The sequence below is a fragment of the Vigna unguiculata genome, chromosome 4, assembly GCF_004118075.2.
Source record: "Vigna unguiculata cultivar IT97K-499-35 chromosome 4, ASM411807v1, whole genome shotgun sequence".
In the NCBI taxonomy this organism is placed as follows: Eukaryota; Viridiplantae; Streptophyta; class Magnoliopsida; order Fabales; family Fabaceae; genus Vigna; species Vigna unguiculata.
Window position 1 is genome coordinate 34,441,631 of NC_040282.1, and position 16,138 is coordinate 34,457,768.

General features: G+C 34.0%; 2 protein-coding genes and 1 long non-coding RNA gene across 3 annotated transcripts; 1 reads left to right on the forward strand and 2 right to left on the reverse strand.

Annotated features, from left to right (window-relative positions):
• Positions 1-7,942: 7,942 nt before the first annotated feature.
• On the reverse strand, positions 7,943-8,360 carry LOC114181615. Its single transcript, XR_003603868.1, has 3 exons — positions 8,271-8,360; positions 8,097-8,143; positions 7,943-7,980 (listed from the first exon to the last, which is right to left on the reverse strand). It is a non-coding gene; the product is annotated as an uncharacterized LOC114181615 (long non-coding RNA).
• A 1,281-nt stretch (positions 8,361-9,641) lies between these two features.
• On the forward strand, positions 9,642-11,140 carry LOC114182188 (protein MITOFERRINLIKE 1, chloroplastic). Its single transcript, XM_028068989.1, has one exon. The coding sequence runs from the start codon at positions 9,787-9,789 to the stop codon at positions 10,885-10,887; it is 1,101 nt and encodes a 366-aa protein (XP_027924790.1). The 5' UTR covers positions 9,642-9,786; the 3' UTR covers positions 10,888-11,140.
• Positions 10,904-15,026, reverse strand: LOC114182187 (receptor-like protein EIX2). The gene is made up of 2 exons (XM_028068988.1): positions 12,338-15,026; positions 10,904-11,783 (listed from the first exon to the last, which is right to left on the reverse strand). Exon 1 carries the CDS (start codon positions 14,935-14,937, stop codon positions 12,376-12,378), a length of 2,562 nt encoding a protein of 853 aa, XP_027924789.1. The 5' UTR covers positions 14,938-15,026; the 3' UTR covers positions 10,904-11,783; positions 12,338-12,375.
• Between the last annotated feature and the right edge of the window lie 1,112 nt (positions 15,027-16,138).

Below are 16,138 nucleotides of genomic sequence, written 5' to 3' on the forward strand. Positions count from 1 at the left end.
AAAAAAAAACTAATTTCTTTGTTCATAATTAATGCCTCAAAAGAGCAAAAGTTTGTGGAAGTTAAACTTTGCAAAAGGTGATAACTTTTCAAACATTCTTCAAGAGATTACGTAAATAATTGTGATAAAATAGAAAATTATAATTATAAATTATAAATGATAAAACAAAAAATTATTGTTAGAAAGATTTAATTATGCATATGTAATAGGCTTTGGGTTGAAATGCACATAGATATATGGGATCACATTGAAACACAAAAAATAATTAATTTCTTAATATGCCATATTTAATGAGAAGGATGTCTTGGAAGAGGGAAAACTTTTTTTAAATTTTGAGAACCATGAGTTGGCAATGCATGAAGCTCAATAAACATTATTTCCTTAATAAGTAATGATAGATACCTAAAGTAACATTGGAAGAATGAAAAGTTAATTCTGATTATTGTTAATATTAATTACCTTCTTGGAAGAAGAAAAAGCTTCTTGAAGAAGCTAGCTCAAACTTAAAAATAAAATCTTATGTTAGGTTGGTATTTCATGTAATACATTGTTTTTTTTTTTTGTGTGATAAATACTTTATATAATAAAAATAACTAAACTTAAATTTTAAAGTTCATTATTTATTACCTAAATTACAAATTATAAAGAAATTTGATAAATAATGTGAATAACTTTAGATAATGTGAAGAAAATGAAATATTATTAATCATTTATGGCTTAGGTGTGACATTAATTAACTGCAAAACAGGCTGGATATTATAACTAGTCCCGTCTTAGGGTGGGCTGGCAGGATGGCCCGCCTCTTTTTTTTTTAATTTTTTTTATTTTTTTTTAATTTTTTTAATTTTTTTTAATTTTTTTAACTTTTTTTAAATTTTTGTTTATAAATCTATTATATATATATATATATATAATAAAAAAATATTATTTTTTAATTATTTTTAATTTTAAACATAAAAAAATAAAAAAATAGGTTGACAGGCCAGAGCGAGCTGGTCCGTTTTGGTCCGCTAAACTGGCGGACTAGGCGGACCAGGTTACAGCGGGTTGACAGGCCAAAAATTTCAACCCGGCCCGCCTTTTCTTAGCGGGCCGGCGGGCTTAGCCCATTTTGACATCCCTACATCATATACGTTGAAATACAAAAAGTTTATCATTGTTTCAAATTAAATTTCTTCATCATTTTCCAAATTATATTTACAAAATTTTGAATTATAAAAAAAACCTAATGTCAATGATACAACGGTTTTGTGTATTATTAATTACATCAGTGAAATTACAAATATTATTAAGTTCTATTTCAAAAGTAATTACTTTTCAAATTTTAAATACAAAGACATATCATGAGTTGGAATTGGAAAAGATTTTGTAATACAAATAGATTTTGCGGTGTTTCTTGAGCAGTGCAAAATGTAAGATCATCTCTTGGAATACATTGGCATTGAATGTAATTGTAGTCTTAAAATATAAAAAGTTAGTGACGGTAAATCTAATATTTATTTAATTTAATTCAATTTAGTTTATTTAATTTGTAATATTTATTCAATTCAATTTAAATTAATTAATTTAATTTATAATAATCAATTTTATCCATTAATTTCATACATAAATTTTTAGTTCATATTATTAAAGAATATAATGTGATACAAAAATTCATATTAACATGATATCTTTAAAAGTTGAACAATATTTTAAAAAGTTCTTATTATTTATTTTTTCCATTACTTTTATTAAAGTTCTTGACAATTTAATTAATGACTTTTCAAAAAGTATATAAAATATAAAATAACAAAAAATGACAGGCTACTTGATATTTTTGAGAAGATAATAAAATACATATATTAAAACAATGCAATGGTAGATTATAAAGAACTTTTACATGCATGCTTGTTTTTTTACTCTCAACTTCAAAAATAACAACTCTTCTCCTTTAGTGAATGAAAGGCACAAAATTTTTTCCTACCACGACCTATCTACAGATGTTGCTGTTATCACCAAATTACGTTGGACTTCGCCTAGTGGTCCATGACGCACAATAATTGAAAGCATTACGCCAAAATGAACAATAGATAACGGTATTTATATAGCGCTTATTTAATTAAACGCTATAAATTAAAACATGAAATCAAAAGACAACGCTTTGTAAAATAAGCGCTATAAAATATATCACCAGTGCAGAAAAGGCCTTTGACAACGGTTGTTTTTAATATTTTGCACCGGTTCGGGAACCGAAGCATATTGGGGCGAGGCCAAAAGAGCATAGCTTTTAGCCTCGGTTAAGAACTGAAGCCATAAAGGCCCCTTCTGCCTCGGTTCAATGGAACCCGAGGCCATTGGATCTCTTCGGCGACGCGCGCGTACGCGGCGACGACGTTGTCTCCCTGCCGGAGGCGGATGACGAAAAAATCACCGCACGCAAGCTCGACGCTGTAGTCCTTATCAACGAGGTTGAGGATCGCACCGGGGATGCGGAGGAGGACCTCCTCGGTGGCCTTAGGCGGCGCGGTGGGGGAGCCAGCAGCAGCAGCTAAAGGAAATCCAGTGATGTTGAAGTAAAACCTGCCACCAGAATTGCTCTTTGCGACACTTGGGGTGGCAGAAGCAAAAGCCACAGCCAAATTGGAAAAGTCTCTTCTTTGTGGCCTTGGTTTCAGATGCAAGCAAAGACCCTTCAAAGATCCCCCAAAAAAACTTGAAGATGAGTCACCCAAATAGACGGGGTTCTGCAAAAGCGTGGACTTTGGAGAAGAAACAACAATGGGTGCCACCATTTTTTGATGAAACCTCACTCTGTCACCATAAAGCAATGGTTTTGAAACTGTAATCATCAAGTGCAGTGGGAAGCATTGTTGGATATGCTTTGGACACGTGGAATTTGGTTGGTGGATTGTTCTACATAGATGTTTATGAACCTCAGATTAATTGTGGTGCAGCGAAGAGAGGCAGCGGAGAGAGAGAGAGTTGCAGAGGCTGGCGCGGGGAGGAAGAACAAGGTTCGCGATTTTTGAACCCTAAATAAACCCTATGGCTTCGGTTGTTAGAAGAACCGAAGCCATTGACCCCTTTTGGCACCGGTTCGCCTTGGACTGAGGCCTATACCCTGACTTCCAACCACTTTTTGGCTTCGGGTCCTGATGGACCGAGGCCTAAACACCTCTTTGGCACCGGTTTTGAACGAACTGCGGCCTATATCCATCTTTGGCTTCGGGTATTTGGAGAACCGAAGCCTAAAACTTGACTGTAATTGCAAAAATGCCACCGCGCCATTATATGCTTCGGTTCCTGGCTAACCGAGGCATATAAGGCGAGGTAAAATGAGAATTCTGCACTAGTGTATACACATAGATAAAGCTTCATAAAAAAAGACGCTATCTATGACTGATTTATATTTTAAAAAAAATAAAATAGATAAGTAAACAACGTTTTTATATTTGAGCGCTATGTATTGCATCATCATAGACAACGTTTTAGAAAATAAGCATTGTCCATGGTTTATTAAAAAAATTCTAAAACGCACACGTTGCCTTCTCATTTGAAAAAATCATTCTGAATTGTCACAAAATCCACTCTCAACCTCACCCCCACTCACATCCTGTTATCAACGTCGTTCGCGTCATTACCAGCATCCCTTATTTCGAACCTTCCACCTTAACCTAAACCTTCCATCACTATATTCCAACACACCTACGACGGAGAAGATGCTGATAAGCATGACCAAAAGAGTCTCATGGATCTATTTTTTAGTGTTGATAGTGCAAACATGCAAACACTAACAGGTTGTGTTGTGTTGTCGGCGTCACTTGGTTGTTGAGGTTGTTCTATTGTGTTTCCACAAAAATAATTCTCACTCCGTTAGGTTAGATTAGTTGCGCTTCCTCTTCCCTTTTATTTCACTTTCACTCTTTGTTCTGTTCATCCAACTTTTTGTTGCTCACATTTTCTCATCTTCCTTCGACCCATTATTTTTTTCAACAAAAAAATAGATAGAATCTCTTGTTTGTGTACCCTTTTTCTTCTTTCTCTTTCTACTTAACGATGTGCATTTGATACAGGAGATTGTGATGGCATTGGAATTTCATGCGGAGTTCAAAGACGCTTCTCAAATGCTTGACTTACCCTAATCTTGAAGTATATTTTTATTGTCTATATAAAAAGTTTGTGCATGTTTATAATATTTAGATTGGTTGAACAGGGTAAGATTGGTGCATAAACACTAACAGTAGTATTAAAGCTGTAATTTACTATCACCATTAATGGTATTAAAATCTTGAAATGTAATTTAGTATGTCATTACCTCTCTTTTTACATCACACATTTGTTTTATTTTTGTTCCTAAAGCTCTTAGGTTCATTTTAAATTGTCATTTTGTCTCTAGTCTTAGGATTGAAAAAGATTTCAAGAAAATGTTGAATGAAAATGACAAAGTTCAAGGTGCTTGTTCCGAAAGAAATTCGTATGGTAATTGATGGAACAAAAAAGGTTAAATTGATCTTTCTCTTTTTTATTTTCATATATTTCACAATTCAATTAATCTGGATAGAAAATTTTATGAAACCTGAAAGCTATTATTTTTTATGGTTATAGCTTCATAATTAGTTGCACAACTTGCTTATATTTAATTGTTTCCGGAGAGTATTCTTATTAACTTTAAACTCACAAGATAATGCATATTTTATTCATATTGGACGATAGGTTGGTCATAGAAACAATTCTCATACCTTGAGACAAAGGTAGGACTACTGTATGCATTTCAAGTTCAGTTAGATGTGCCACAAATTGTCAATTTTTTCATACCGGAAGGTTAGTGTTATTTTACCTTGAAGATGGAAATTTGATGGTTGTGTTTTACTTTTTATGCAATTTTTTATGCATTATTATTTATATAGAATCAGTGTTTGTAGACATCTTACTATTGTAGAAATTGTCATTGCCATGCTGACAAGTCGGTATAAGGATAGCTATGTCATTGGAACATATAAGGTTAAATTTGTTTATATTTTCATTCAATCATGATGTTCATAAATTGTAAAATTGTTGATGTGGTTTAATTACATGTTTGCTTTCTGTAATTATAAAATCTTGATCTTTTTAAGTTTCAATATTCAAAATTCTCGTTTTTGTTTAGACAAGTGTAACTTTTAGAATTAAACAATTCTTCTTAACATATGTTGGATATTGATTTTTGATTCTGATATAATATATTTCTTTGTAAGGAAGTTACTTTTGTGATATCCTATTGTAGGATATTGACTTTTGGTTCTGATATAATATATTTCAAGGTGTATTTCCATGTGATAGATAGTAACTCTTTTATTGGTGGCTCAAAATCTTTTATCCAATTTGGATAGTAAATACATGTAATAAGAAACCTAACTTAATAGAAATTTAAAAAGCTTGGGACATTAGCGCAATGATAGTGTGTGCGTCAATTAGTAGGTATATCCACTAGCATGAGCTATAAAAATCTAATAAAAAGTACTACGCTAATTTTCATGAAAAATATGAAAAAAAATAAATGAATAAAAAAAACATAAAAAACATGAAAGAACTTTTAACTATTGAAAGAACTTGGTTGGACTAATTTGAATCTGGTGGAACAAGGGTCGTGGTGTAGTTATTCTCGTGTTGTCATGGATAATTAATCTGTACACTGTTCCAAATGGTTGAGATGCATGAGATGGTGGCTGGGAAAATGTTGATAGGTACCATGAGCTAGGAAAGCATGTTTTGGGAAAAAGTTGGGATTGTGGATTGCGGTGCCTCAACAACTGATATGAGATTATTGTGGACATTGTGTACATAGTCACTGGAGGAAAATCACTACAGAAAAGCCATGACCTTGTGTGCAAAAATAATTGCCATAACATGAGGACCACTTACTTCATCATCATCTTTGACTCTCTTCCTTTTGTTCTCTTTCACATTTCCTACTTCAATGGCATCTCTTTGGCTGCATCAGTTATGTCTCTCAGGTAATCATGCATTTTCTTTTTCATGCCAATTAGTCATCAACTTAAGTTAATAAATCAACTCAACCAACCCTCTCATTAATTTTTTTCTTTTTCAGTAATACATCCAAAAGCCTTGTTGCCTGTGTTGGACACTATGCTGTGGAGACTCAAGCAATCATCTCTTCCTCCCAAGAGAAGCCCTCAAAGCGTCCCATGTGACAAGGGTGGTGGGGTCCTAGGATGTCCCATGGGTTGAGTTCAGTGAACAACAAGTCCATGCTGTTGAGGAGCCAAACTCAAGATTTTGATCACAACCGATGGTTGTTTGAGACCAAAGGGACTTATGGCACAGGGAATGCTTTTTGGCAGGGAGATCAGAACACTTTTAAAGGAGTCAGCATGGCAGATTTCATGGACAAACCTTGGAAACCACTAATTAGGAAGATTAGAATCCCAGGGGCTATACTTTGCCCTTACAAGTGTATGTATATACATGAATCATTATTAGTTTTCATCATACCAGCAGACTGCGTCTTTATATTTGTTAACTACTTGGGCCATTTTGGGTTAGAAGCTTGATTTGATATAGGTTGCCAAGCTTTTTTTTTATAAGTGTTCATTTAAAGTAGTTTGTTTACTATTTTTAATTTTTATTTTATAAGTGTTTACTATCTATAAAAGAAAATAGTTGCCTAGAAAATAATGCATGCATATTTTTTTAAAATCACATTTGGTAAGATTTTATTGATTGTTATAGTTATCATAAATGTTTTCCGCAAAAGATAATACTAAAATAAACACAATGAACGAAAAATTAAAAGAATTATAAAAAAAAATCAAACCAATATTCATCGCTTGTTGGAAAAAAATGATGAAAAATAAATAGAAAATATAGACTATGCTTATTTTTTCAAGTACTATGTTTAAGTACATCGATAGACAACACTTTTTCTAGGAAGTGTTGTCTTTTCAATAATACATAGATAGCACTTGTTGAGCCAAGCGCTATCTATAAGATGTCATTAGATAGCGCTTTTTTTACAAACGCTATCTATTAATAGATACCGCTCCAATATTGACAATTTTGGCACTATTGCGAAAATACCTCATTAAGTCTTTTTTATTGCATATCTTGCACTTACACTAGTTATTAAATGGTAAAGATTGTGGTTAAATAAATAAATATAAAAAATTATTTTTAATAAAAAGTTATAGATTCACAAATATAAATGCACTCAAAAATATAAGTACTCATTATGACTTTTCCAACAGTCACAAATGTACAACCAACATGATGGTTCACATTGATTGCATATCCTTAGCAAGTAAAGAGAATTTATGCACTAACACACAATTTATTAAAATTGATTACGTAATAAATGATTAAATTAAATAATTTTTTTCAAATGAAACCTTTGGAATAGAAAAAATAACTTTTAGATCCAATCATTATATAACATTTTTCAAATGAAACATTTCAAACAATAGTAATGCATACATGTTGTAGAATAGGTAAAACTTGTAGAGAATAAACTTTGTTGTCTTTGTTAAACAATTGATTCATCTAAAATAAAACATTCATTCAGCATACCAACAAAGAAATACAAAAATACTTACTTTAATCTGGCAGACAAAAGAACATAAGTTTCTACCTTTGTTATATTCTTCAAATACTTCATCCATCTAAAAAGTTGTACATCATTCATCTGAAAGAAAACCTTCATTGATCACAACAAAAAAGTCATACATAAGTACTAAAATATGTTTGAAGAATACAAGATTCCAGAGAAGAAGAAAAGCTTCTACCTTGGTTGTATTCTTGAAACAGATCATCGATCTAGCAAAACCTTCCTTCATGACAGGAAAAAAAACCAACCTTTGTTGTATTCTTCAAACAGTTGATTCATTTGAAATAAAACCTTCATTCAACAGACCAAGAAAAAATTACAAAAATACTTTGATCTGGTAGACAGAAGAACAAAAGTTTCTACCTTTGTTGTATTCTTCAAACACTTCATCCATCTAGAAACTTGTACGTCATTCATATGAAAGAAAACTTTCATCAATCACAAACACAAAGAGTCATACAAAAGTACTAAAATCTATTTGAAGAAGAAAAGATTCCAAAGAAGAAGAAATTTCTACCTTGGTTGTAGTCTTGAAACAAATCATTGATCTAGCACAAAACCTTCCTTCATGATGGAAAAAAACCAACATTTGTTATATTCTTCAAACAAATCATCCATCTTCCATAAAAGAAATTATATCTAGTAGAAGAAGAAAATATTCGACAAAAGTTGGAAGATAAAAAGCTTGTACCTTTCTAGTGTTCTTCAAACCTTCATTCCTCTGAAAAGATTCCACCTTTGTATGGAAGACGAAAAAAGTGTACCTTTGTTGTCTTCTTCGAACAATTCATTCATATGAAAGAAAAACTTAATTACTGTCATCTTTTAGACGCAGAAAAATCCTCCAGGAGAAGAAAACATTAAATCATTTAGAGAGAAAAATACATAACTGAAACATTTAAATAGAAACAAAGTTAGGATCAAGGCAAAAATCACTTAGATAAAAGAAAATATAGAAAGAAGATGATTTTTTTTCATTGAGTAAGCTGAAAATAATCGAAAGCTGAGTAAAAATATAAACTTTACATATCATTTTCATTCTGCAACGAAAAAGATCAAATCTTTTGCAAAGTTTTTGCTGTTTGAGAGTTTTGACCCTCTTCAACCTTTTCATTTCAAGCATTTAAACAGAAACAAAGTTAGGATCAATGCAAAAATCACTTAGATAAAAGCAAATATAAAAAGAAGATGATTTTTTTCATTGAGAAAGCTGAAAATAACTTAAAGTTGAGTAAAAATAAAAACTTTAAATACCATTTTCATTCTGCAATGAAAAATATCAAATCTTTTACAAAGTTTCTGCTGTTTGAGAGTCTTTTTGTGACTCATCTTCTCCTTATTTCATTTGTCTAAACAAAAATTGTAATTAGAAAGAAACCAAAAATAAATAGAGATTTGAATGTGTTAGTGAGAAAGAGAGAGATTAAGTCTCGTAAAAAAACAAAAAAAGAAGAGATCTGAATGTGTGAGTGAGAAAGAAAGAGATGAAGCGTATGAGGTTGTGTTGGCCAAAGAGATGAAGCTTTGTATGAATGAGAAACAGAGAGATGAACCTGAAGGGGTTGTGTTGAAAGAAGAGGATTTTGTGTGTGGGAGATGGAGTGTAAGAAGAAAAGAGAGAGAGAGAGATTTTTTTGTTTTTGATTTATTTTTTGAAGCTTCAAAATTCAAAGAGATTGACATGTATGCATTTTTACCTCTTGTAGACAAATTTTTTTTGAATGAAAGTGGGTCAAAAATATTATTTTATTGAAAAACTTTCCATTTGTTAGTTCTCAATTATATATAGTATTAGATTACCTATTACGGTTTTGATAGAGGGGTAGCTTCAATAAAGAAGTGACACATAGTAATCACTATTCATGGTACCATTAATTATTTAAACAGTATTAATAAAAAAGGAATAAAATTAACGAAAATTGAAACTTATTTGAACACAAAACTAAAATTAAAACTTATTTAATAAAATTTAGAAAAAAATTGAGACCAAAAAATATTTAAAAAAAAAAAAAAAAACACTGCATAACAAGAAAGTTATCAAGTTAACTAGTTTTTTCACCGGTCTAAGAGACACGAATTGTTGATTCTCCTTTTTCACCTCTCGTAGTCACAGAGGCAAAAACGACGACGTTGTGGCTCATCTTCTTCTGCGTTTGCGCAATCTCAATTCCTCACCTCAGAAACAATACCACTGACTTCACTCTCCAATGGAGGCCAGGGTCTCTTCCTCTCTGGGCCTCCCTTCTCCGAAGCCACACGAAATCTCAATCTCCACAACCCTCTCCGACTTCCCCTCCCTCCTCACCCACTTCCCCCCTTTCGCATCCACCACCTCCGTCAAATGGCCCCGTCCCAACCCAAAACCCCAGTCCATCAAATCCCTCCCCCTCCTTGATCGCGCCCTAATCGGCGCCGCCGCAGGAGGCCTCGCCGGCGCATTTACCTACGTCTGCCTCCTCCCCCTCGACACCATCAAAACCAAGATGCAGACCAAGGGCGCTGCGCAAATTTACAAAAACACCCTCGACGCAGTCGTGAAAACGTTCCAGTCCAGCGGCCTCCTCGGCTTCTACAGCGGCATCTCCGCCGTCATTGTCGGCTCAACCGCCTCATCCGCCGTCTACTTCGGCACCTGCGAGTTCGGCAAATCGTTCCTTGGCAAACTCGAAAATTTCCCCGCCGTCCTGATCCCTCCAACCGCTGGCGCCATGGGGAACGTCGCCTCGTCGGCGATCATGGTACCCAAGGAGCTCATCACGCAGCGAATGCAAGCTGGCGCGAAGGGACGCTCCTGGCAAGTCCTCGTGGAAATTCTCAAAAACGACGGCGTTATGGGCCTCTACGCTGGGTACTCCGCAACGTTGCTGCGAAACCTACCCGCGGGGGTTCTGAGTTATTCCTCCTTCGAGTATCTGAAAGCGGCGGTGCTTCAGAAAACGGAGAAGAACCACTTGGAACCGGTTCAAAGCGTTCTGTGTGGGGCCCTCGCGGGGGCGATTTCGGCGTCGCTGACGACGCCGTTGGACGTGGTGAAGACGCGGTTGATGACGCAGGTGCGCGGCGAGGGGGTGAATAAGGTTGCGGCGGTTATGTACGACGGCGTTTCGTCGACGGTGAAGCAAATTTTGAAGGAGGAAGGATGGGTGGGACTGACACGTGGCATGGGGCCTAGGGTGCTTCACAGCGCGTGCTTTTCCGCGTTGGGTTACTTCGCTTTTGAGACTGCGAGGCTTGGGATTTTGCGGGAGTATCTTAGGAGGAAGGAGTTGAGTGAAAGGGAAACTCAAGTTTCTGATTCAACTGCCTGAGTTAGTATTTTCACTATTTTTGTTCTTTATTGTTTAATTTATGTTCGGATTTGTGTTTTGAGTTTTCAATGAGTTACTTCTTGTAGAATGTTTCAGTAGAAAGTATTTGTTATGGAAATTGGGCTACTTAGGTGCCTTATACAACTGTAGATTCTTGAATGTTGTCGTAGTTGCCCTTTTGCTTGAGATTTGTTAATGGTTACACATAAAGTTGTTGCAATAATAATTGTTATAATAGTTTTCCTCCTCTGCATAATGCTGTTCTCAAATTCAAAAATACATTTTGGTTGATGGTATGCTTCAGTGGTGCCATGTTCTTGCAGAAACAAAACAGGTTGCTGATTCTTAGGCTGGATACAGTTTTAACTCTTAGATTTCTTTTAGGAGTTTTGAGGCTCCTACTCTTATCACTCTTTTAGCTCTTTTGGTCTTTCACTAGTGGGTTTTGAGTTTTGTCTACAAATGTAATGCTATGAATACTTTGATAGGTCGTTGTTGTTTTTAATCTGGAAGACACATATTAATGCAGCGATAAATGGTGAACCTTTTTGTGCTGCACCCAATAAAATCTCTTCTTGATATCTAATTCTTCTGAAACATGGAGATTACCGAAATGAGTTTTGTTTCTCTTAACAAAAGATTAGCTAACATTATTTTAAGTGTCTCATCATCAAAACCTTCACATTTTAGATATCAATAGTCTAGGCGCATGAAATAAAGTACAATTACAAATGCATTACAGACAATAACTTTAACAAGTTTGTTCAAACAGTGATTTTGTAGCTCATTCAAAATATGATATCTTTTGTCATGTTTTACATTGCAAACTTCAATACTATATCTCACACTTCCAGCCATCCATCCTAGGTTAGAATTTTGAATGTAATACGCCATAACTGCAAATTTTGTGCCACAACACAATTCAGATAACAGACATTAATGGCGATGAAGAGATTTAGAGACTGAATTTTATTATAAACTAAATGAAACTCAAATTCTAGCTACCCTTTTTTCAGAGGTCTAAACAATTGAAAAACCATTTCAAAACAAGAAAAGTTCTCTAAACAGAGCACACCACCTTCAATTTCATCACAACATAAAAAAGAATCGTTTCTTAGAGAAGTAACTAGCAGTTGTAAAAGCACAAAATAAACAAACAGGAGAATCATATATACTCAATTGTTTAAATTGATGACATCGAAGAGATATAATGATGTGCAATTGTAATACAAGACACATAACAATGAAAAATAATAAAATATGCAAATGATGTAAAGTTGTGCTTCAAGACAAATAACAAGGATGAAAAACAATTCAATATGAAATTTCTAATAATTATATTCATTCTAAAATGTACATTTCATATAAGATAGGAATTACTGATTTATTGAACTTTGGCACAGAGAAAACACTACGAAGCTCAAATAAAGAAGTTATTTGGATTAAGTACCTGCTAGTCCTTGAGCTACCTGTGTTACTTCTTTAGGCTCACTTCAACATTACAAGTATATAGTCTGTCACTTTGTTCAGAAACCTGAGGTAAGCAGATCTCCATGGTTGCCAAATTAGTATTGACCCCATTAAGCCCCAAACACCTGTGACGAATCCTAAACCCATGCTCTTATACAATGCTCCATAGAAAAGTGAGTTGCCATCTTCATAAATTGCAACTCCTTGAGGCTTTGTTGTTGTCTTGTCTCCAAGACAAGTTTTATTAAGCTGTTCACCACAAAGATCAACATTTCCTTCAAAACTAGAGGCATCAAAGGTTTGCAACTGTCTTCCCCAAGGGATTCTTCCCATCAGAAAGTTGTTTGACAAGTCTAGGACAGCTAAACGATCAATTTTGGAAAGAGCAGAAGGAATTTTTCCAGATAAAATATTTCTTGACAAGTCAAGAAATTCTAGTAAGTTTAAATTTCCGATATCAGAGGGAATTTCTCCAACTAAGTTGTTTCTTGATAAATTCAAAGACACTAATCCGAGTAAATATCCAAACTCTTCTGGTATTTCACCTGTTAAAATATTACTTGAGAGATCAATGCTCCTTAGAAGATTCTCTGGATTCCAATACACATGCTCCTGACCTTTCCACATCAATAACACATTGGAGTCATACAGTGCATAGCCGTTATATAATCTTTCACTTATTACTTCCCTTTTCTTCATTGCTGTAAAATTCCTCAAACACGTTGGAATTCCTCCTGACAAGTTATTCCTTGAAAGATCCAAGAGGTGAATTTGTCTCAAATAACAGAGATGAAATGGAACACTTCCAAAGAAGTGATTTACTCGCAAACTCAAGATTCGCAATTGTTGTAGACTTTCTCCAATCCATGAGGGAATAGGATAAGAAAACATGTTTTCACTCAAGTCTAATATATCTAAATAGGTGCAGTTCTTCAGTGTGGATGGTAGTTCTGCTAAATTGTTGTTCCGTAAGATCAAGGCTCTTAAATTAACAAGAGTGCCCATGGATTGTGGAATCTTCCCTGACAAATTGTTATTGCTTAGATCAAGAAATTGCAGTGAATTCAAATGATCCCAACAGTCGCTCAACTGTCCCATTATTTGATTATTTGACAAATTCAAAATGTGCATGTTTGGGGTTGCATTCCTTCTACACAAGAATGTGTTTAAATCTGAAATTTTATTTTCAGAAAGATCCAATGTGTAAGCTTGTGATAGGAAAGCAGGAATTCCACCTTCAAGTTCATTTGACTTAAGAACTATAAACGTGTCATGAATAAACTTGATTGGTAAATTGGGGATGGTACCTTTAAGACTGTTATAAGAAATATTCATCATACTGATAGATTGTAACTTGTTCCAAAACCAATCTGGTACATAGTCATCAACCTCAGCATCAGAAATATCTAGGCTGTTCAAGTAACTTTGAGTCTGCAACCAACTTGGGAAATTAGGACCCAATTTGCAAGAAGCGAGACCCAAATACATTAACTGGAAAGTAGGAATCCAGGTAGTAGCAAACGTCACTGACAATGAGTTGCCTGATAAGTCTAAATCCTTCAATTTGGACAAATTTGTGATATGCAATTCATTGACATAACCCTCAAAGTAATTCTCCTCAAGGTGAAGCTCATCCAACTCGTATAGCAACCCAATGCTTTTAGGTATTTCTCCTGTTAACTGATTATTGGAAAGATCTAACATCCTCAAAGATGAAAAAATTGAAAGATTATGCAGCATGCCACTAATCCTGTTATAAGATAAATCCAAATTCTGAAATACATGTCTATTGCACCATGAAGAATTTTGAATGAAGTTCGAAATTTCCCCAGTCAAGCTGTTATTGTAAAGGTATAATTCCTGCAATGTGCATATATCCCCAAAGGAAACCGGAATGTCTCCTTGCAGTTTGTTACTGTTAAGGGAAAGAATTTCAAGAGATTTCATTCTTTTCCCAAATTCATCTGGAATGGGGTCTTCTAACAAGTTTGCATCAAGGTAAAGGCAACGAAGATTGGTGAGAAAGTTTAAAATCCAGTGAAATATAGCTGATGATTTCAATAGATTTTGGGAGAGATCAATGAAGACAAGAGAAGATGAAGAATTCTCAATGGAAGTAGATGATGGGACCAGAAAATTTTTATCAGTAAGACCACAATTTTGCAAACGAAGTTCTTGTAGTTTGGAGCTCAAGCTAAAATTTCCTTCAAATATTGATGATGTGAGATTATTGTAAGAGAGATCAAGGATCAAAATATTTTCCAAATAAATCAATGAGGTGATATTAACTGCACCTGTCAAATACACTTCATCATTACCACGAAGATCAAGTTTCTGAATGTGACCTGTTTCATTGTTGCATTCAACCCCATTCCATATGCAACAATCTGTATTATTTTTGTCGTTGCTCCATGTAGACATCATGCCAAAGTCATCTTGGAGGCCTTGTTTGAAGTTGAGAAGTGCTTGTCTCTCCCTCTCGATGCATTTCACATTCAAGCTGGATCCAAGAATGGATACTTTGGTTTGTAAACACACTAACATGACGAACAAGATTTTGAAAAAGTAACTTCCCATCATGAAAAATTTTCCCCAGATTGCAGACTCTGAGAAAGAACAATGTTCAAGAATAAGAATTTTGAGTTTTCATGTATGTATTGAAAACATTGCCGCAGGATTCAAGTAGTTGGTATGCTTGCATGACTTATTTTCTACTCCCTTTGTCTTCATTCACTCTTCAAGTCAATCAAGCAACAAAGTCTCAAAGTTAGAATTATTTAAATGAAAAGAAGATCAAATGAAATTTCTCTCAGCCGAAAGGAGATAAAGGGTATAAAGGTGAAGATAAGAAACCCCAAATCTTCATTTTAAATTGACAAATATTAGAAGAAACAAGAGCGTTTTGTCAGAAGTGTTAACGAAACTTGTTTGATTATAAATTTAGAAAATTTTGTTTGACTTTGCAATAGCTTCTTTGAAAGTCATTCTTAGCTGATTGAACAATAGTCGAAAACTATATATTTTACTTTGAAATGATAACCATTATAAACTAAAACTATTGAGAATCTTGTTTAGTTACTGTTTAAGTACATTAGAAAAGCAAAGCATAAACAATTGAAACAGAGGAAAGAGAATGCTCAACTGAAACATAATTCTAATATTCGATAAACACAAGAATAATATTGGGAGAGATTGCATCTATTTCTAGCTTTTTTGACATAACTTTGCTTGTTTCAATTCTTTTGTAGTCAATTGTTATTGCTGTAAAGGAAACTCTTAACTAATATTTTTCTGCCTGAGGTTGACTGGTAAATCCGTTTGTCGCTATAAAGTTTCAAAAGTAACAAGCAAAACAAATATACCAAAAAATGAAAAGTTAAAAGGATATATATTCTATTCATTCAACTTTCATAGAAGGATTTGATAATTTTTAGAATGTCTTTAGAAAATGAATAACGTCAATCTAAAATGACACTCCTCGTACTTAAATGAAAAGAATAAGAAATGACACTCCTCATACTAAAATGAGATAATGGGTGTCTGATACAAATGTCCGTTCAATCACGAACATTCGAAAGATATGGTTGAACTTCATAAATTATTTTAAAAGAAAAAAAAATTGAAAATGTTCGTACATAAGATTATAAAAGTGATGGAAGCCTAGAATAAACACAAGAGTTCAAACAGAAATAAGAAGTTATTGAAATTCAGTACATGCTATCCTTCGATAAATCTATTGGCTATGTTCAACTCAATCATTATAACTATAGCCTATCAGGTT

Bases quoted from the DNA above. Each gene is read 5' to 3' on its own strand.
- LOC114182188 (XM_028068989.1), top strand. From the start codon at position 9,787: ATGGAGGCCAGGGTCTCTTCCTCTCTGGGCCTCCCTTCTCCGAAGCCA.
- LOC114182187 (XM_028068988.1), bottom strand. From the start codon at position 14,937: ATGATGGGAAGTTACTTTTTCAAAATCTTGTTCGTCATGTTAGTGTGT.